The following is a 21,335-nucleotide window of genomic DNA, read 5'->3' as shown; positions in this document are numbered from 1 at the left end:
CCAAGTTTTTAGTCCTTATGTCTGGAAAGGCAGAGTTGAAAGTAGATGAGCAATGTGCCCTGAAATCTCAGAAGTCAAAGGGGCACTCAAAAAAGTCTCCATTCCTAAACCAACTCACTTTTGTGGGTTACTTAACAGTTTAGTAAAAGATAAAAGGAGAATTCCCTGAATGCCTAGATCCAGGTTTGGGGGCAAATTCTCTCTTGGTGAGAAAACCCCAGCAGAGATTTAAAATCACAAAACATGCAGGAAAGTAAAGCATGGAAATATAGGCTTAAAAATGCCTCCTTTTAGCTAAGTCTAGGAAACCAGTTCACTCAGTGCTCTTAACCCCTTCATGCATTAACTAGAGCTGCTAGTTATATGAGGCTGATTCTGCTTTTTGAGCTTAGTGAGACTCACTTCTGACTACATGCTGTAGAATTGTTTTTATTGGGATGCTTTTTCTTCTTCTTGATTTTGATTCAGATTTTAGATTGTTTCTGTTGTTGTTCTGCTGTAGACAACCCTACAAACCATCTGGCTGAAGGGTGGTATATAAATGCCTAAAATAAATAAACAGGAATAGTGATCATGCTGCATATTTTAGCAGTTGAGGGTGGAGTTTCTTCCCCCTTCAATATCTAGCAAAGCCAGAAATGGAAGAGAAGCCAGTATATATGTTGGCTGTATATTTCCTCCAGTATAGGAGGCAGAATGGCATTGAATAGTAGGGTTCATGATCAGGGGAGTGCTATCATGCTTACGTCCTGCTTGTGGGCTTCACATAGACTGGCCACTGTGAGAATTGGATTAGATAGACCTGGACTAGATGGGCCTTTGGTCCTCTTATGCTCTTACATATATGTTCAGAAAAGATGATGCAGAACAAAAAAAAGTGACCAAATTAGACAAAATAAGATTGTCTACTATGTTAACACGCTGAATCTGCATCTTTTATACCACAAAATCCAGCTTTTTGTGGCACCAAAGTTGGATTGCCCAGATACCTAATTATTTATTTTTCTTCTTTTTAATAGGGTACAATGTTGTACCCTATTAAATGGGATGCAGGTGGCGTTGTGGGTCAAAGTGCAAGTAGATAAATAGGTACTGCTCCGGCGGGAAGGTAAACGGCGTTTCCGTGCACTGCTCTGGTTCGCCAGAAGTGGCTTAGTCATGCTGGCCACATGACTCAGAAGCTGTATGCCAGCTCCCTTGGCCAATAAAGTGAGATGAGCGCCGCAACCCCAGAGTTGTCCGTGACTCGACCTGATGGTCAGGGGTCCCTTTACCTTTACCTTTAATGTTGCTCTGACTACAGATTACGATACGTCTTGTAAGAAAACAGCTCTGAATTTGAGTGTCCATGGGCCAGATGGCCTAACTGCTAATTCTCAGTTCCCTTACTCAGGAAATGAGCACAACATGTTTCTTTTGTGTTTTCTAGGCCCCACTCGCAAAATGCCACCAACTGCCAGTGCCATGGACTTCTTCCAACTCTTTGTCCCTGACAACTTGCTGAAGAACGTGGTCGTGCAAACCAATATGTATGCCAAGAAGTACCAGGAGCGATTTGGGAGCGATGATGCCTGGGTGGACGTCACCCTGACAGAAATCAAGGCTTTCCTTGCGTACATGATATCCACCAGCACTCACCATTGCGAGTCCGTACTCAGCATCTGGAGTAGTGGTTTCTATAGCAACAAGAGCATAGCACTGATCATGACTCAGCCGAGATTTGAGAAGATCCTCAAGTACTTCCATATTGTGGCCTTCCGTTCCAGTCAGACTACGCATGGCCTCTACAAAATCCAGCCCTTTCTGGACTCCCTGCAACACAGCTTTGACTCTGCCTTTAAGCCTTCCCAAACGCAGGTGAGATATGGTTCCTTGGCTGTGGGAGATCTTTGGTTACTCCATGCTGGTATGTCAGAAGCTCTTTTATACCAAAGCTGCAGAACATAAATATATCCAACTTTCCTGATACAGCGGTACCTCAGTTTTCGAATGTAATCCATTCCGGAAGACCAATCGGCTTCCGAAATGTTCGAAAACTGAGGCACAAAGGCCGCCTGCAATTTCCACTGAGAAAATTGGAAAAAATGCAGCGGAAGCCGTTTGACTTCCAAGGCGCGTTTGAAAACAGAAGAAATTACTTCTGGGTTTTCAGCATTCGAAAACCAAAACTTTCGGATTTCAATGCTCGAAAACTGAGGTACCACTGTAAACAGCTGATTAACGTAATAGTATCTCATAATACAAAATAAAAGTGGATCATGTAAGAGGCTGCTGAGATTATTACTTTTACTATGTTACACTTTTTGTGTTTTTATATTGTAAACTGCCCTATGATCCTCAGATGAAGGTCAGTATAGAAATTTAATAAATTTTAAAAAGATTTTTTTTCAAGTCCACATTTAGCACACACTCCCAGCAGTGCAAAGCATGAATGTGCAGCGGTGTGTTTGTGAATGCATGTCATACAGTTTTGTGGTACATCAAGATAAGTATGTACAAATCTATCCTGAGCTAAGGCAGGCACTTAATTCAATCGCAAAATAAGCCATGCTACTAAGGTTTAAAGTTTATATATGATATTTCTTTTCAGTAAATTGATTAGCTTAGCTGTAATCAAATTAAGATGAAACCAGTCACCAATAAACCAAAAGAATTAGCCAGTAGGAGCTACTGGTTTTCATTTTGGAAGGTGGTGAATCAGAGGGATAAATTAATTCAGCTTGTATCTGTACTATTTCTCTTTATGGCTAATTGTTTAATTGAATTGAAAACTGGAACCCAGCATTAAATGTTAACCCTTTCCAACATGAAGGTATATCATGCTTTGTAAGTGAAGAATATTCTTGGAAGGCTGTTAGTGAGATCTGAAAGAATATTCTGCTGACTAAAGAGTGGAATATGTTTTATCCCCACTTGATGACTGCAGCATTGGGTGTGAGAATTAGCCAACCAGAGATATGCTAATAAAGACAAGAAGGCTGGGAAAGTGTCTTCTCCACTGCCTCCACCACCACAAAAACCTAAAGATGCTGTTACTTTAACATTTCTTTCCCAAATAAAACAACATTTCTAGCCACGGTGACAAACTGCAGCAGCAAGGCAAATGCTCTTAGAGCCTAGAATGCCTTATTCTGAGGAAGGAACCCCCCATGGCCCTTCCTCAGAGGCTGGAGCAAGTGTGAGGAACTGCTTTTGGCTGGTGGAGAGGATTCAATTGTGGCCAACCCTCCACAGGTGGGGAGCAGATGGGTTTGACATGCACACCTCCCTACTGAAGCAGCATGGCTTGCATTTGGTGCCAAATTTAAATGGCAAGGAATACAAGTTGTGCTTGCAAAGGTCCCATTAGGGGCCTTAGAGTGTGCTACCAGTCATTCATTGGGAAGCATATTGTATTCTGCACTCTTTGAAACAGACCATGACCATGGTGATGGGGGGTGCATCTACTTGTTTGCTCCCACGTGGATCCGATGTCTGTTGAAAGCAGTGCAAATTTAGGTAAAGGTAAAGGTACCCCTGCCCGTACGGGCCAGTCTTGACAGACTCTGGGGTTGTGCGCCCATCTCACTCAAGAGGCCGGGGGCCAGCGCTGTCCGCAGACACTTCCGGGTCACGTGGCCAGCGTGACAAAGCTGCATCTGGCGAGCCAGTGCAGCACACGGAAACGCCGTTTACCTTCCCGCCAGTAAGCGGTCCCTATTTATCTACTTGCACCCGGGGGTGCTTTCGAACTGCTAGGTTGGCAGGCGCTGGGACTGAGCAGCGGGAGCGCACCCCGCCGCGGGGATTCGAACCGCCGACCTTTCGATCGGCAAGCCCTAGGCGCTGAGGCTTTTACCCACAGCGCCACCCGCGTCCAGTGCTAATTTAAACAGCACCAAATTCAACATGTGCAGGTGAAGGGATAGCCAAGTGTTCTAGTTACTTTTTTTACAGTCGCAGCTGACATCCTGACAGGTGGGCATGGCTGGGGGTGGGGGAATGGCTTCATGGGCCAAATTAAAAGCCCTAGTGGGCCTAATTAATCCCATGGGCTGCTGGTTCCCCACGCATGGGCTAGAGTGAGGCAGGGAGGAGGTGGAGACGGAAGCAGAAAGACTTACCATGTCTGTGGGCACCCAGTGTCAATAATGGGAACCAGGCAATGACAAGGGCGCATGAGCCTCGGAGGAAGCAGGATGTGTCAGTTTACAGCTCCACTTCATCCACAGCCCAAGACGATGGTCTCAACTTGCCTGTTATCACCTGGCTGCCAATGCACACCTGCCCTGGTGACAATCACGGCCGGGGCAAAGGCTTAAAGCTCTTCTCCCCCAACCTGCGCTGCTCCACTTGAGATCAGAGGCCAGCTTTTTTACTTCAATGTAATATCACGTCTGGTTCAGCCCTAAGATTAACTGGAAATCAATGGAATTAAATTAGCCGTGACGTTGTCCAGGTTCCCATTGCTCACGGTGGGAATTTGTTGCAGATGACACAACCGTGATGGCAGAAAGTGAGGAGGAATTAAAGGACCTCTTAATGAGGGTGAAAGAGGAGAGTGCAAAATATGGTCTGAAGCGCAACATCAAAAAAACTAAGATCATGGCCACTGGTCCCAACACCTCCTGGCAAATAGAAGGGGAAGAAATGGAGGCAGTGAGAGATTTTACTTTCTTGGGCTCCATGATCACTGCAGATGGTGACAGCAGTCACGAAATTAAAAGACACCTGCTTCTTGGGAGAAAAGCGATGACAAACCTAGACAGCATCTTAAAAAGCAGAGACATCATCTTGCCAACAAAGGGCCGTATAGTTAAAGCTATGGTTTTCCCAGTAGTGATGTATGGAAGTGAGATCTGGACCATAAAGAAGGCTGATTGTTGAAGAATTGATGCTTTTGAATTATGGTGCTGGAGGGAGACTCTTGAGGAAATCAGCCCTGAGTGCTCACTAGAAGGACAGATCCTGAAGCTGAGGCTCTAATACTCTGGCCACCTCATGAGAAGAGAAGACTTCCTGGGAAAGACCCTGATGTTGGGAAAGATGGAGGGCACAAGGAGAAGGGGACAACAGAGGATGAGATGGTTGGACAGTGTTCTTGAAGCTACCAGGATGAGTTTGACCAAACTGCGGGAGGCAGTGGAAGACAGGAGTGCCTGGCATGCTCTGGTCCATGGGGTCACGAAGAGTCGGACACGACTAAACGACTAAACAACAACAACAAATCTGCTGGTTGTTTTTCAGTGGTGTCAGTTCACACATTCAGATACCAGCAGATATCATTAAGTGACGTCCATGCATGTGAGCTGGCCTTTAAATGCATTGAATGTCAAAGGCTTAAAAGCTTAATCATATCTGACTGCTATAATTCTGAATTCCATCTAATCCATCTCCCCATTTCCAAGTCCTTTTGCCAAGAATACTTTGCTCCTGTTTGAAATACTTATGTGGCTGGAATTAGCCTTATATAATGCTGAACATCTGGCTCTGCCTATATACCTGTGTTTGGCCCTATGTTGAAGATTTGCTAAAGCAAATTAAATTGTCTTTGTCTCTTTGGTCTGCCTCTCTTCCAGTACTAATGGAAGAACGCAGATTTCACAGTGGCAGATGCTGAAATAGCTGTTTTTGCGGTAGTTTAGCACAGATTTCAAATGAATTATTCAGAGACCTTTAAGTTTGGCACCTCTTTCCCTTGACAGCATTTTGGTTATTGAATTTATTTTCTAATGTGCCAACGTTAACAATATACAAAAAGTGGTACATAAAATAGCAAAGGTGGGGGTGAGAGAAGATACTTCAGTTTGCTCCTGATTTAAGAAAGACTCTTATTGGATATCGAAAGGCTGAGACAGTGGTGTAGCGTGGGGGGTGCAGGGGGGGCCGGCCGCACCGGGCGCAACATCTTGGGTTAGGGCAAATCCACGGGTTAGGGGGCGCAAATCCATGGGTTAGGGGGCGCAAATTACTTGCCTTGCCCTGGGTGCTGACAACCCACGCTACGCCGCTGGGCTGAGATTCCCTTGAGTTTGAACCTTGCAATCCGCACTCCCCCCCCCCCCGCCGCATTTCACTAAAGGAATTAGTTGAATTCTTTTGTGATCACTTATAGTCTAGAAATTGTTGCCATTTAGTTGTTGTCATTGTCACCACTATAAAAGAGTGTGTGTGTGTGTGTGGCCTACTCCAAAGTCTCTAGGCAATTTGCAACATAAAAAATAAAAACGTTAATTAAAAATGACATAAAATGGCATGCAGGCACCAGTAACCCACCCCTCCCTCATACCGAGCTGTATGGAAGACACTTCCCTTTCCAAACCAATGAAACTTAACAACCTGAATAAGCAATATTAAAATTGTCATCAGAAGGAAGATGTTTAAAAGCTTTAAAACTGTGCTGCCGCTGAAACTAATAAAACTTCTAAAATTTACTATAAACCTAGGCAGGGAATAATGTATTTGCTAGACCCTGAGAGAAAATCGCACAGAAGGCACCAGGCAAATTTCCCTGGGGAGGATTCTGTATGGGGGGGGGCACCACTGACAAGCCCCACCCCCCTCATTGTCACACTCTGTAACTCTGATGGAGTGACCACCCTGAGGAAGGCCTTTGTAAGGTTCAGGTGGTGAAGGAAAAAGGTACTGGAGTCCCAGACTATGTATGGTTTTGTTGGTTAACACCAGCACCTTCAATTACCGTATTTTTCGCTCTATAAGACACACCAGACCATAAGACGCACCTAGTTTTTGGAGGAGAAAACAAGAAAAAAAATATTCTGAATCCCAGAAGCCAGAACAGCAAGAGGGATCACTGTGCAGCGAAAACAGCGATCCCTCTTGCTGTTCTGGCTTCTGGGATAGCTGCGCAGCCTGCATTCGCTCCACATTTCCACATCCGCACACACATTTCCCCTTACTTTTTAGGAGGGAAAAAGTGAGTCTTATAGAGCAAAAAATACGGTATTTGCCTTTAAATCTCCTTTTCTACAACACCTTGTCCTAACTCCTCTTAGATAAGCAGTGGGATGGATGGATATAGCTTCAAGGCAAATTAAACACAATAACCCACTTGTACAAAGTGGTGTCAACGTTAAGGTGCCACATTCTAGTATTAAAACTTACTTGAGGAGATAAAAGTGACTGAGGAGAATGGCTAGGGGTAGCTGCTGGCTTAGCATCCATATTCTTTAGGACAGGCCCGTCCAACTCCCAAGAGACTGCAATCTACTCGCAGTGTAAAAAAACTGGCAGTGATCTACCCATTGTCATTGAGGATTGACCCGAATTGTTGAGCTTTTTGGGGGGAGACCAGAGTTGTTTAGCTTTGGGGGGCACAGTTTTTGAGCTTTTTTAAAGGGAGAATGACATATTTCACTCATCTCACACTCCGCCAATAACAAATGCACATGTGCTTAAGTTAATTGCTGTATTCAACATCGCAATGATAAAACACCAAACTCTGCCCACTTGATGCGATGGAGGGACAGAATGAGGGGGGTGGAAACATTCATTCCGAAGTTTTTCTAACCCAGCGATCGATAAGGATCCCACGATTGACAGGGGATCTACCAGTCAATCGCGGTCGGCCGGTTGTACATGTCTGCTTTAGGATATCAAAAAGACTTTGCCCAGCTCCACACATCTGTGCCTCTTGGTTTTTTTTAGTATAATCTGCACGTTTTGCTATGGTGCTTTGAGGTAGTGCTGTGAATCTTTTATGAGCTATTAAGGGCTTGCATAAATGAAGACGTGCAGCAGCTCCAGAGGTGAAGATGTGTAGATGTAAGGCTGGCGGGGAGAAATTTTGTTATAACAATATTCAATATGTTTGAAGGCAGGCATATTTGAATATTAAACTCTCGGTATCAAAACCCTGAGCCACGCTTCCACTCAGCTTTCAGAGTATACCCCCATGGTGGTTCAAGAAAACACTACACATCCTCTAGATGTCCCTTGCAGTGAGACCAGGCAAATGTTCTGCAAGCTGGAAATCCAAATACCCTGGGTATTGTTTTTCAGCTCGTCCTAGATGGGCTTGCACTCCCCCTGAGGGATCAATGTGTGCAATTTGGGAGTTCTCCTAAAGTCGTATTCAGGCATTCTGAACAGCATGTATGTCATAGAATTGTGGGGTTTGAAGGGTCACCAAGAGTCATCTAGTCCGAACCATTACAAGGAAGAGACAGTGGGGAGGAGCACACCAGCTCTGCCCCCATCCCAAATTTGCTGTTTTCCACCATGATATTCCCCCAGTGACTGCCAGCAATGGAGAAGTCTCCTGTAATCGTTTTTATTTATTTATATTTTATTGAAAACTTTCAGTGGGCAAATGAAGTGAAAGAAATGAAAAAAGAAAAGAAAAAGGTGCTTGAAACTGTAATACAGTGTGATATATAGGTATATAAGTAATGCTGTTATTCCAACAAGTGTACAATTATTAGCAAGTCATTATAATTTTTATAAATGCACTCGCAAGTATCATTATATTTATCTATACACAATCTGCATCTAAAAGCAATCCGTTCCTACGAAGTGATGTCCATGCTTGGATGGGCTCAATACACAACATATTCAATTTAATGTATAGATTGTTTTGCTGAACAACTGGAATTAATCCCGTTTCCCAAATAACTTTCACATGGACTGTGAGGATCCTCTCGTCACCAGTTTGAAGTGGCATTGTGTGTCCTAATTCCTTGGGTTATATGGAACATAATAAATATGTTGCTTTTTAAAAATATCTGCATTCATTTGTGGCTTCAAACTTTTCTCTCTGCTATTTGCATTTTAATGATAATTGCACAGGTGAGCCCCGTGATGCGTTGAAGATGCTTTCCAAAACAGACCTATGTTTTGAATGAGCAACCTTTTCATTTTATTTTATTTTTAAATCTCATTTGATGGCTTGATACTGTTGGGTAGCCGGAGGAGTGGAACGTGGCTGGCAAGAAGCAACATGAACTCGGCCAAAGATTAACATTCTGGAGGGAATTAAAATTACCGAGGCATAGCTCTCAGGAGGGAACAACAAGTTCATTATAAGCAAGCTGTTCTTTGCTCCGCTTGCAGTCTACAAATTCACAAGGGCTAAAGTAAATGTTTCGACTAGCGATAATCAGAGGAATAAGGGCTGAGCAAAGATGGTGACCCCACCTCATATTTGGGGAGATGGTTAACGTATGCCCTGGAAACATGGATTAAGTTCACATTAAACTATAGTTGGTGCAGAAACCATAGTTACTGGTGTACACTGCTCAAAAGTTCTCACAGCAATCCTGCCATGGCATGTATGAAAGAAGCCAGAATCTGGGTTGTGTCATCTAAATCCAGGCTTGTGATTTGTTTTCCCCAAATAAACCATAAGTGGCAGAAGGGAACAAACCACACACGGTTTAGTTGGATAACACCATAGCTTGTTTGAACTAGGCCAGAGTGCACTGTTCAGACATGAACAACATGATTTTGTTGCAGCTGCTAGAATGGGTTGTGTATAACCCCCTATGAATTATAATCCAAAATGTATTGGGGTCTAGATAATCTGAAGTTTTCATCATTCTATCACTTATCTATCATCTATCTATCTATCTATCTATCTATCATCTATCTATCATCTATCTATCATCTATCATCATCTATCCATCTATCATCTATCTCGCAATCGTCTTCGTTACATAGGACAACAATTGACTCTGCTATGGATTTGGGGGTTGAGGAGAGAACATTTTTGTTTGTTTCATCACATCCATGGTCTTCCTTTCCCTTCCAAGGAGCTCAGAGCCAGGTTTGTGACTGGAATATCAGGGGAAAGGTCAACATTATACAACTCCATATCCGCCACCCTGGGTCCTCAAATAATGGGAGCGGAAAGATGTGTGCAACTCAAGAATTTATTGGTTTGTTCCAATAAATGGAAATATTGGCGAACGCCAGGTGATGCTGTGTCAGGTTAATTCTATTTTTTACCTCCTCCACTTTCAGTCCTTAAGACTTTTGCCCCTTTCTTGGCTCTTTCAATAGCTTGCGCCTGTGTCCACTACAGCCTTCAGGGTTTTTCTGTGCCTCTGGACATATCTTCTGGCTAGGTTTTTTTAGCTTACAATGTGGCAATCCTTTGTTATTTTATTTCCACAACAACCCAGCGGTGTAGATTAGGCTCAGAGATAGCAACTGGTCACCTGGTAAGCTCCACAGCTGAATAGGGATTGGTTGAAATGCGACACTTGATCCACTTTGCCATGCTTGCTTTAGAGAAATTGAAAACCCTGTTTTCCTTCCCAGTGATAGAATAACACAACCCCGTTGTGATTTTAGGTACTCCATGAACCTCTGATTGACGAAGATCCGGTTTTCATTGCCACCTGCACAGAGCGAGAGTTACGCAAGAGGAAAAAGCGGAAATTCAGTCTCTGGGTACGGCAGTGCTCATCAACTGGTTTTATCTGCCAGGTAAGAGCCTGTGGAATTCTCCTCAACCCTGAATCAGGCATCTGCACAGAAAAGTGCATTAATTTGTAGTTTAAGGCATTTTCCAAGAGGCTACAAGGGGGAGCCACTGTCTGTCCTGTACAGAAAAAGGCCTTAGTCCCAAGTCTTTGTCTGCATGATTTATGTTAAATTGAAACTTCCCCAAGCCCTCTGGTAACAAGAATAATGTTTCCTGTCCATCAATGCCCTCTGCATGGGCCAAGCTAACACTGTTTATATGAAAAAGTGGCAGGTTTTTTAAAAAAAATATCCTGGGGAAGTTCATCTTGTCGTTCCTGCCAGTCTGAAGATGGTTGTTTTCTATGCCTCCTAATTTTATTGAATAATTCAGACTGCAAGCCCAAGGTACCTCAGCAAGAGATACAATTTCTGACTAAGTGCCCATCCCTTAAAGATGCGGCCTATAAAGTTTTTCCTTCAACAAATCCTAGGTATCTATTGCAGGGTGTGGGCGGAGAGAGACAAAATGAAGGGGGGGGGGTTGCTAAATCCCAGGATGAACCATAATCCTCATATTCCCAGCTTTCATTAAAAAAAAAACAACAACAAAACTACTATGTTGCAACCACTTGTAGCACCTGAGAGAAACTGGACAGGAAGTATTATTTTCAATTTTTGTGAGAAATTAGTCCTATTGCCCCTTTTTGGTATTCTACTTCGATTTAAAAACAAAAACAAAAAACAAGCAATTTTATGAAATAAATACTTTGCACATCTCCCCCCCCCCCTCCCCAGAAAAACACAGCAACACAGAAACCAGTGGATGCCCACATTTCCATTTGCATGTTTTGGGACATAGGAGGGAATTGGCAGGGAGCACTAGATGATGGTCATAGAATCATAGAATTGTAGAGTTGGAAGGGACTGTGCAGTCCAACGCCCTGCAATGCAGGAATATGCAGCTGTCCCATATGGGGATCAAACCTGCAACCTTAGTGTTATCAGCACCATGCTCTAACCAACTCTGCTGTCCAAGCAGGAAAGCCATTATGGACCGGGCCCAAATTTCAGAGAGGGCTTGTGCTTGGCTTCTGATGGATCATGGATTTCTGAGTTGAAATCGTTCTGAAACCCCCATTTCTGAAATTTGTCATCATAACCAGTTACTTCCCATGCTGACATTGCTGCACTTCCCATTAGCATAGTAGCTGTGTCTTCAGCTCCTACATCACAGCCTCGGGATTCTTCTCTTACAGGAGCATCACGGGGAAAAGCCATGGGCGATAGTTCCCACGGTATAAGACTTTTTGTTTGGCCTTCATGGACTTTGGCACTGAAGGATAAGAAGGAGAAAGAGCAAGGTCTATAGATCATAAATGAAAACTGTTACAAATGTAGACTTGCTGGAGAGATTCCAGCTACTCTGGGCTCCAAATATAATTTATTTTCTGCCCTCAGTCCATCTCCATTAACATACATCTTCAAACTGTCAAAGTCAATGAGAATGGATGACACTCCGCACGTCACAGGATCAAGCTCAACAGCTTGAGCAAAATAATGAACTTGACACTTGCGTTTGACTTGCATCCAAATAACTCCCAAGTAATCTCAAGAGCCTTTGTCTATGCACATCTTGACAGCCCTCTGTTCATATTTGAAAGGATCAGGTGAGAAAGAAGTTCAAGAAGTTGTGAAAATGAACATTTCAAAACGTGTGAACCCATCAATATCACAGCTTGCAAGAACAGGTGTGATGTTTTCCCCCCAGTGACTAGAGACTTAAATACCACATTCACCTTTATGTTGACGACCTTTCCAGTACATTTATACAAAGGCCCTGTGGAAGTCAACCACTTGTTTGGAGACTGCCTGCTGTTCTGTGAAGGAGGAAAACAATAATTTGCTCAATGCACCAAAAGGAGGCTTTAGTTTAGTCTAAATGATTGGTTCCAACATGGAGATAATTGACTTAAGTGAGAAGAAATGGTAAACTCTCTGCGGCTATCTGTGTGAGAGCATCTTTCTAACAAAAACAGTTCCTACAAATGTAGAAGCCCAAAGTTCTTGAATCCAAAATGCCATTTATTATACTTTATACTTTATGTTTTGATTTTATAATGTTTCCATATAGCTTACATTTCAAGACATCTCAAAGAAATTCAGATGAGTAAAAAGATAAAACAAAGCAATAAATTGCACAAAAGCCAAAACTGGTGTAGCCTGTGGGGTTCATGGGTGGAATTCAACTCATGAGTCTCAACCATGAAACTTCTACCCATGCAATGGGACTTCTTTGCCCCTTGCCCAGCCTTCATACTAGCTATTTTACTTAGCACCTGGGGATCACAGCTTCGGATGCAGGTGCCTGTAGGAATGTCTGTTCCCACAGCAACACACCAGTGCACTGAAGCCAACAGATGAGGCACTCCTTTGGGTGCCATACTAAGGCGAGGTAGATGGCAGCCATAGAAGAGGGCCTTTTCTGTGATGGCACCACTTTCCCTCTCAGTAGAAACTCACCTGGTGTCTATGTTACCTGGCATAGACCTTACATTTTAGCCTTTGTGATTTAATTGTTTCCTTCTGCTGCTTTTAATTGACGATCTTTTTCTTTTTAAATATGTTTTTATTCTGATTTTTGGCTTGGTGCTTCTCTTGATGTTAACTTGTGCCCATCAGATCTCAAAATGCAGAGAAAGCTGATTTTTCATTTGTTGGTAGATTTTAAATACCCCCCCTGTCCCCCGTCCAGGTTCTTTTCCCTAAGCTAAACACATACCACTTTTCTGATAGGATTTACCTTCTGGACTCTTTATCATCTTTGCAGTTCTGCTCTTTATCTCTGTACTCTGTATCAATAACCTTCTTTTAACCGTGGTGTCCAGAAGTGAGGAAAATAATTTCCAAATGATAAGCCGGGATAATAATTTCCCATTCCCAATGGAGTCTGACTGGCACGGCATGCTTCCAGTTTAATTAAGCCATGAAGAGATGTGGAGACAGATCATCTCATGGTCCTGCCACTCAAATGACAGCTTCCAAACTGAATCAGGAAGTCAGAGCTATGACTGGGGATGGGGAGAAATTTGATTCAGCATTTAAAGGTGAACTTACCAAATTTGCCTACTGCTAGGAAGCAGTAAGGTAAAGGTAAAGGGACCCCTGACTGTTAGGTCCAGTTGTGACCGACTCTGGGGTTGCAGAGTTCATCTCACTTTATTGGCTGAGGGAGCCGGCGTACAGCTTCCGGGTCATGTGGCCAGCATGACTAAGCCGCTTCTGGAAAACCAGAGCAGCACACGGATATGCCGTTTCCCTTCCTGCTGGAGTGGTACTTATTTATCTACTTGCACTTTGACATGCTTTCGAACTGCTAGGTTGGCAGGAGCAGGGACCGAGCAACAGGAGCTCACCCCGTCGCGGGGATTCAAACCGCCGACCTTCTGATCAGCAAGTCCTAGGCTCTGTGGTTTAACCCACAGCGCCACCCGCGTCCCTTGCTGGGAAGCGGTAGGAGACTCAAAATACAGCAACTTTCAAAATATACACTTCTCTGAATTTTGCAGTGTAGTTCTCCACCCAAGTGATGTGTACAAAAACACACAGGGTAAAAATGTGCCTTACAATGCATACATTAGTGGAAATAGCACACAAAATGCCTTCTAATTTGGGAAGTTGTTTGGCAAAAATGTGTATAAGGCAAAACTGTGCACAAAAATGTGTATATTAGGAGAAATTCACATTTAAATGCTGGTGATGTTGTGAGGACTCTTTAAAAGAAAATTGCAAACGGATGTGGAAATGTGGAGAACTGAAGATTGGGAAATTAGAAACTGAAATCACAATGGACAGATTCACCCATCCCTAGCTGTGGCCCAAGTCTGGTCTTCTCTTAATGGTTCCAGTGGTGCTGAAAGGGGCTGGCATCTTGAGTCTTGTCAATAGCCTTGATTCTAGACTCTTAAAATGTGCTTATGTTGATCCAATCTAACATGGCATCAGGCCACACTGTAAATGCATGCTGATGGGTTGGAGTTTTCCATCTTTCTTTCGTTTCTCCTCCCTGTCTCCTTGTTACCCATTTGTTTTTCATTCATGATAAACCTGTGGCAATTCTAAACAGAGAGCCATTTCTGATGTTGGAGAATGTCAGAACTGTGCACAGTGGTAAGGTGCTACATTAAAAATTAGAATGACTTTCGCTGTCCTCACGTTGTGAATAAGCTTATTTGATGTCCCATTAAGTCCTAATTGATTTACTCATTCTACTTTGAGAGAGCAAAATATAAGCCCGGGGTGAATTTCATTTTCAAGGGCAGAGTTGCAGAAGGGTTAGCCATCTGTCGTTTTCGTAGGGGTATCCGTATTTAACATCTCTCTCTCTCTCAGAAATTTGTGAAAGTTCAAAGCTTGTAGGAATAAAACCAGTTGAATTTATCAGTTGCCTTGCTCATATTTTTGAGACAGCTCCCTTCCACAACACCCCGTAGAGTATATTTCATTTAATTCTTTTAAATAATACTTTCTTTACTGTTGTTGCTCCTTGAGCATCCCAAAAATCCATTCCCAAGTATTAATTAAGCCATGGCTTAAAGAATATCCACTCATGAGGGTCATGTGGGAAACCTTCCCTGTCAAGCGCAGGGCCAAGACATCAATTTGTGCATAGATTATTGCAGCTGTTAGGCAGACAGCTCAAACGTCTGTGAAAATAGGCTTTTGGAATATTACTCAGGACAGAGTTGCGTTCATGGTGGCTGCTTTGTATAGGACAATTACATGCCAGGGAAGTTCTGTGTGCTCATCCTAAAAATAAATGCAAACATAATGGCTGTCTCCAGACATCACTATAAACCATGGTTTATTCATTGACCCTAGGCTGTTGCAGATTTAGCTGTGGTTAGTGGCTCAACACAGGTCTTGGAACCCAGAGTCATGAAAGGGGTACAGGGTTTGTCCTCAAGGGGTGGGAAACCACACCCAAAGGCTGTAAGGGTTCCTCAGAGAGGAACGAGACTAGAGTTCGAGTCCCAACAAAGCCAGATGTGAGACTTCCTGACAGTCAGAAGGGTTATGACGCGAAGACTAGTCAGAAGTGCAAGATGGTAAGGCCCAAGGCCAGTCCAGTTGCAGGTAGTTCCAAGAGTGGAATGGGTGATACAGGGGTATACTGTGTGTATGACATCTGTATGGTTGTTGCAGTTACACTGATGACTGCAACACAGTGCATGAATCAGGGGAGAATGTTGGAGATTCATTCCCTGTGTCTGCAGTCATGGGATTGTTGTGGGAAGTGACGGAGACAGGATGTTTGTGTTACTGTGTTCCGTGAAATGGGACTATTGTCCTTTGTTCTTTCTCTTTGCTGTCTGATGAGAAAGAGGAAGGAGCTAAGTCAGAATGCTCCGAGTGTATTATATGTAAATAAACGTAGATTAGCCAAATGCTGAGCTACTGAGGTCTGTTACACAAACTGCGAATACTCTGCGGATCCCTGAGTGTGTTGATGTCTGTTGGCATCAGTCGCTGTGATGTTCAGGCAGAAGAAAGCTTTTGAAGCTCCCGAACGATCAACCAGGAGGGAGAGAACATGCCAGTCGGGCATGTGTCTCTGCCAGGGTCCTACACGAGAGTAGGATGCTCCTAACACCTCTCCCGCCCACCAAGAGTGTGTGCTCCGCTGCTACCTCCTCATCTGGTGTGGGCCCAAGAAGGAGTTTTGAAGCCTTTGTTTGTCTATTAACGGGAATTTAGCATTATGCCAGACCCCTCAATTATGGTTGACCAATGGTTAGTTGAACAGTGAGATGAGCAGTGGTTGGCAGAAACAAGCCAGCCGCATGACTCATAGTCTGAAATTGGCATGTTTCAACCAAGATGAACCACAGTTGTTGTTGGGTTTAGACAACATAGCAAACCGTGGTTAATCAAAACCAGAAGTATTGCAGCCACACTAGAGGTGTTGAGGAGGGGTGCTCAAGCCCATGAGAAGTTAGGCTAGTAACCACAAAGGAGGTCTCATCCCTAAACCCAGTTGAAATGAACCACTGTTCATTTAATTGAGGATTGCACAAGAAAACTTTCCACTGAATTGTGCCCCCAAGTGAGACCTGCTTTAGGTTTTCTCCTAGTTTCCAATATAGCTGCCTTCTGCTGCAGTCCTATCTCATGTGATGGGTACAGATGGGCCTGCGGCTACATCTCCTTGTGTCCATGTGATTCTGCCATGCATGCAGAGGACTCTCTACAACTATTTACATGGGTCCAAATGTCTAGTCAGTGGGACTGAAAAACTGGTTTACTACAAGCTGCTTGAAAGGTGGTCAGTGGATGTTTTGGCTGATAGGATTGCCATAATTTCCTTTGTAACTGACCTAATTGCATCTGCAGTTTGAGCAGAAGGATCAGTCATGCCATAAACTGCTCCTGTTCAAACAGGACTGGAGTGTCTTAGGACATGATCAAATTTCTCCCAGCTGCTTACAACTCTCTATCAGGCCCCCTCTGGGCGTGTCAGTTCCTTGGTTCTGCCACAGCCTAACCCTTTCTTAAAACTTGATACTTCAATCTGAAACCAATGCAAAATTGCTTGGGGTTGGCTTGTGCCTTAAGATTCTGTGGAAGTAGCACGTCCACAGAAACATGTTGTTGGCAGAGGGGAGAGCTCAGTGAGCTATTTAAGCTCCTGCCACCCTTATCCAGGCTCAGCGTAAGGTCAGCTGGCTGCATATGGGCCAAATAGGAATTGTATGCCTGACCAACAGGAATTGCTTGATTGATGGAGCAGGGTTACCAGCTGCAAGGAGGACTGGACATTCAGCCCAATGCATCTACTGTCCTGCTTCAGATCTTCTTCCTTAGTATGGGAAAGGCTGGGTAGTGATGCCAGGGCACAGAACTCCATGGATAGAACTTAAGAATGCCTGAACGGGGCTGATGTCTCATTACTATGGGTGTGTATGGAGTAAGAGATACATCTCTAGAAATGAAGGACACAAAATATAGTGACAAGCAAATGTCTTTTCAAGCTGTACAATAAGGTGAAGCACTCCTTGTTTCCCATAGTAGTCCAAAAGCAGTACCAGTGTGCACTTCTTTCTTTCTTTCTTTCTTTCTTTCTTTCTTTCTTTCTTTCTTTCTTTCTTTCTTTCTTTCTTTCTTTCTTTGCACAACCATGAACAATCAGCCTCTTTCACAATTCAAACTCTGTAGCTTTCCTGTGGATGAATACCGAATGATTTTTGAAAACAGTCCAGCTCTAAACATGCTGTTTCTTGCAACGATGCTTGCTAATTCAGCTTTGGGATGGGATTTCTTACTGCAGTTCCAACAAAAGGTTTCAGGGGGACAAGCCTGTGGCAAGAGCGGCCAGAATGAGCAGCTTAGAATTGCAGCACATCTGGGCTCAGCCAGCATTAAATCTCCAATCCTGGCTCAGACGCAGTGGTATAACTTCCTCATCCTGGCGTGGCTGGAACGGAGCAGAAGCTGGCTAAGCTGAGGCTGGAGTAAGTCCCCCCAAAGGGGCATTCTGGGGGTGAGGTGGAGGCAGAACCAGAGAGGAGAAACTTAGGCTGGATTTTGAGCCCATTCGGTTCCATCAAATCACCTGGCAACCGGCTATAGAACATAAAATTACCTCTGCCAGGTTTAGGCAGAGCAGCAGCCCCACTGCTGAATGGGACTTGCATCTGCTGTAACTTTACACCGGTTTAAGCTACACCAGCTTGCCTCTTGCCAGCTTCTTATGCATAGGACTGCTCCCCTTCAGGACTGAAGAGGCCTTAGCATTTATTATTATTATTATTTGATTTGATTTTTTAAAAGGTATAAACACATAACAAAAAAACCAATTCCAAATATTGAGATTATTCTGAATCTTCTGACTCCCCCTCCCCTCATCCCTTCCATGGGTCCTACAGATAATATTTACAACTGCATATCAATACAGTGGTACCTCGGGTTACAAACACTTAGGGTTACAAACTCCATTAACCCGGAAGTAGTACCTCGGGTTACAAACTTTGCCCCAGGATGAGAACGGAAATCGTGAGCCAGCAGTGCGGCGGGAGGCCCCATTAGTGAAAGTGGTACCTCAGGATAAGAATGGTTTCAGGTTAAGAACGGACCTCCGGAGTGAATTAAGTTCGTAACCCGAGGTACCACTGTACTTATCCAAATTTTTATCCTTCTAAATTATCCATACTTTCCATTACTTTACAAGTGTGACTAAAATCCTGCTCATGTTTTAACCTGTTTACAGTGGTCTCATAAAGAAATTAAAAACTTTCCCCATTATTTCGTAAATTATTGTCTTCTTGATTTCCGAGCTTCCCAGTTAATTTTGCCATTTTGGCATAGTCCATCAGAAGAGGCCTTATAGCATTGATTAGGTATGCACTTGTACTATTTAGCTCATCTCCCCGAAGAACGAGAGAGTGTTGCCACTGGCCTTTCTGCGCACTGACTTTTCTCCCTGATGTTCTGCCCCTGCCCCCTCTTGCTTGTTAAGATCTATGTCCACCTGAAAGAAGGAAGTGGCACGGAAGGCCTGGATGCTTTGAAGAACAAAACCCAGCTCCACAGCATGGTGGCCAAGAGCCTTTGTCAGAACGCGGCAGGGAAGAACTACATCATTTTTACTGGGCCCAGCATCACCAGCTTGAATCTCTTTGAAGAGTTTGAGAAACAAGGTTTGTGTCGGGCTACGTGTTGACCTGTGGGGGGGGGGGTTGACCTCCGGTTCACAAAACAATAGAGTTGTTGGTCTTTCGGGGGCACAAAGCTCTCTTGTTTTGCTTCTGCTTTGACAGTTTAACTGAAAACAGGCTAACATGGTTGCTGTGGAGTATCCCTGTGGACCTCAAGAGGCAATTCATAGCTGTTTAATTGCTGTGGCATTTTCGGGGTAGCAGAATTTCTCCTGTCCCTGCCCCCCTCCCGCAACCATCCTCCAGCAATTAATGGGGGAAAGAAATGGCCTATGTTAATTCTACATTGCCCATAATTATTTTTTTTTAAAAAAACTTCAGGGCATAGGAACGTTTGAGAAATTTAAAGTGATATAGGAATGCTTTGAATATATGGTGTGACTTTTAAAAGATTTCACTTGTGCCCATAAGTGGGAGATGCAGACAGATAAGCAGGTAGTGGTGACCTAAGCTGTCTCTCTAGGAGGCACTTGTTACTTTTTCTCAAATCAGCAAATAAAGATGTCACTCTCTATTTTGGGTCAAAACTGATGTGACCTGAGAGAATGTGATTTCCAGCTTTCCATTTGCACTTTAAAGGAATGATGGAGTCCGAATTTAAATCCCAATCCCCTATTTTCATTCTCTCTTTCTCTCTCTAGCTACCATTTGCCCAAATTACCTGTCCTGAGGCATGTGTGATATAAATCAGGGAAATGCCTCATCTGAATTTCTTGAAGCTTTTCTTCCCCTGCAACAGAACCTTCCATTGTTCTGCTTTCTTCTCATGGCGTTTTAGAATCTCTTCATAAAAATCTTAATGTTAAAAAATTGTCACACAGCTGTCTGGGGGCATCGTAGGCGGCCCTACCCTCTGCTATTTCCCAGGCTGACCTACGTGCTGTCACTGTCAAGGCTTCACCCCTGCACCACACAAGTATATCATATACAGTGGTACCTCGCAAGACGAATGCCTCGCAAGACAAAAAACTCGCTAGACGAAAGGGTTTTTTGTTTTTTGAGCTGCTTTGCAAGATGATTTTCCCTATGGGCTTGCTTCGCAAGACGGAAACGTCTTGCAAGTTTGTTTCCTTTTTCTTAACACCGTTAATACAGTTGCGACTTGACTTCGAGGAGCAACTCATAGAATGCGGTGTGGTAGCCTTTTTTGAGGTTTTTGAAGACTTTGGTGATTTTGAAAGCTTTTCCAAAACTTTCCCGACACCGTGCTTCGCAAGACGAAAAAAATCGCAAGACGAAAAAACTCGCAGAACGAATTAATTTCGTCTTGCGAGGCACCACTGTACAGTGGTACCTCTGGGTGCGAATGGGATCCGTTCCAGAGCCTTGTTCACATCCTGAAGCGAACGTAAGACGCGACTGCACGTCTTCATGTGCGCAGATCGCATTTCGCCACTTCCGTGCATGATGTTGTTTTGAGCGTCTGCGTGAGCGGCAAAACCCGGTAGTAATGTTCTCCATTACTTCCGGGTCGCTGCGGAGCGCAACCCAAAAATATTTAAGCTGAAGCATATTCATCCCAAGGTATGCCTGTATAAGAGAAAGGCACTTGCTATTTGGACGTAACAAAGCAGAACAGATCCATCGACCCAGAAGGATTTCATTTTATTTTTATTGCCTGCTGCCCTAGCAACTGTGAGCTTCCATCGCAGGTTTATTTTTTAGAATCTGTGTAAGTTACATGTGCCATGTGCCGGCACTAAATCTGCTGCCACTGTTAAAGCAGTCTTGGCCATAAATCTAGGATGCCTCATTTGTTCTGTTGCATTAGAGAGGTGGTTGACATATGGTTCTCATTACCCTTTATAAGGTGACGCTCCATTTACAAGTTCTCTGTCTGGACTGAAAGAAAGATTGTGCTTAATTACCTCTAACCTTTTGGTGTTTGTGCTTCTGAATTAAAGGCCCCCTTAGCAAACTCAATAGCATTGACTTCACACTACTGGAGAAAATTGGATCTGCGCAATAGGAGGGAACGGCTTATGAGTTTAACTGTGGCAGGAAAGACAACTAGAAGAGGTTTAAGAGGTGATCAGAACTGCACCTGCTGGTCCAGTGTTATGGTTGTGCCGGCCCTACTGTTCATGGAGTCAGGACAACTTTGTTGAGAGGAATCTTTGTGCTTCCCCTTACCTCAGAGAGTTTGCACTTGAACTCAGTAAGCCTATCAGTAATGCTACTAATCAGCTAGTGTTCTCCAACTGGTACCAGGCTGAG

General features: G+C 43.7%; 1 protein-coding gene across 1 annotated transcript in view; it reads left to right on the top strand.

Moving 5' to 3' along the window:
• PGBD5 (piggyBac transposable element derived 5) overlaps positions 1-21,335 on the top strand; it is a 76,830-nt gene that overhangs the window by 37,396 nt on the left and 18,099 nt on the right. Inside the window, exons 2-4 of the mRNA XM_028723999.2 lie at positions 1,430-1,857; positions 10,294-10,428; positions 18,920-19,100. Coding sequence (XP_028579832.2) covers positions 1,430-1,857; positions 10,294-10,428; positions 18,920-19,100 — 744 coding nt within the window. The remainder of the gene's footprint in view (positions 1-1,429; positions 1,858-10,293; positions 10,429-18,919; positions 19,101-21,335) is intronic.

This window comes from Podarcis muralis, chromosome 3 (assembly GCF_964188315.1).
Source record: "Podarcis muralis chromosome 3, rPodMur119.hap1.1, whole genome shotgun sequence".
Taxonomy (NCBI): Eukaryota; Metazoa; Chordata; class Lepidosauria; order Squamata; family Lacertidae; genus Podarcis; species Podarcis muralis.
Note: the sequence above shows the minus strand (reverse complement) of the source record. Positions and strands in the feature narration are given on the sequence as shown.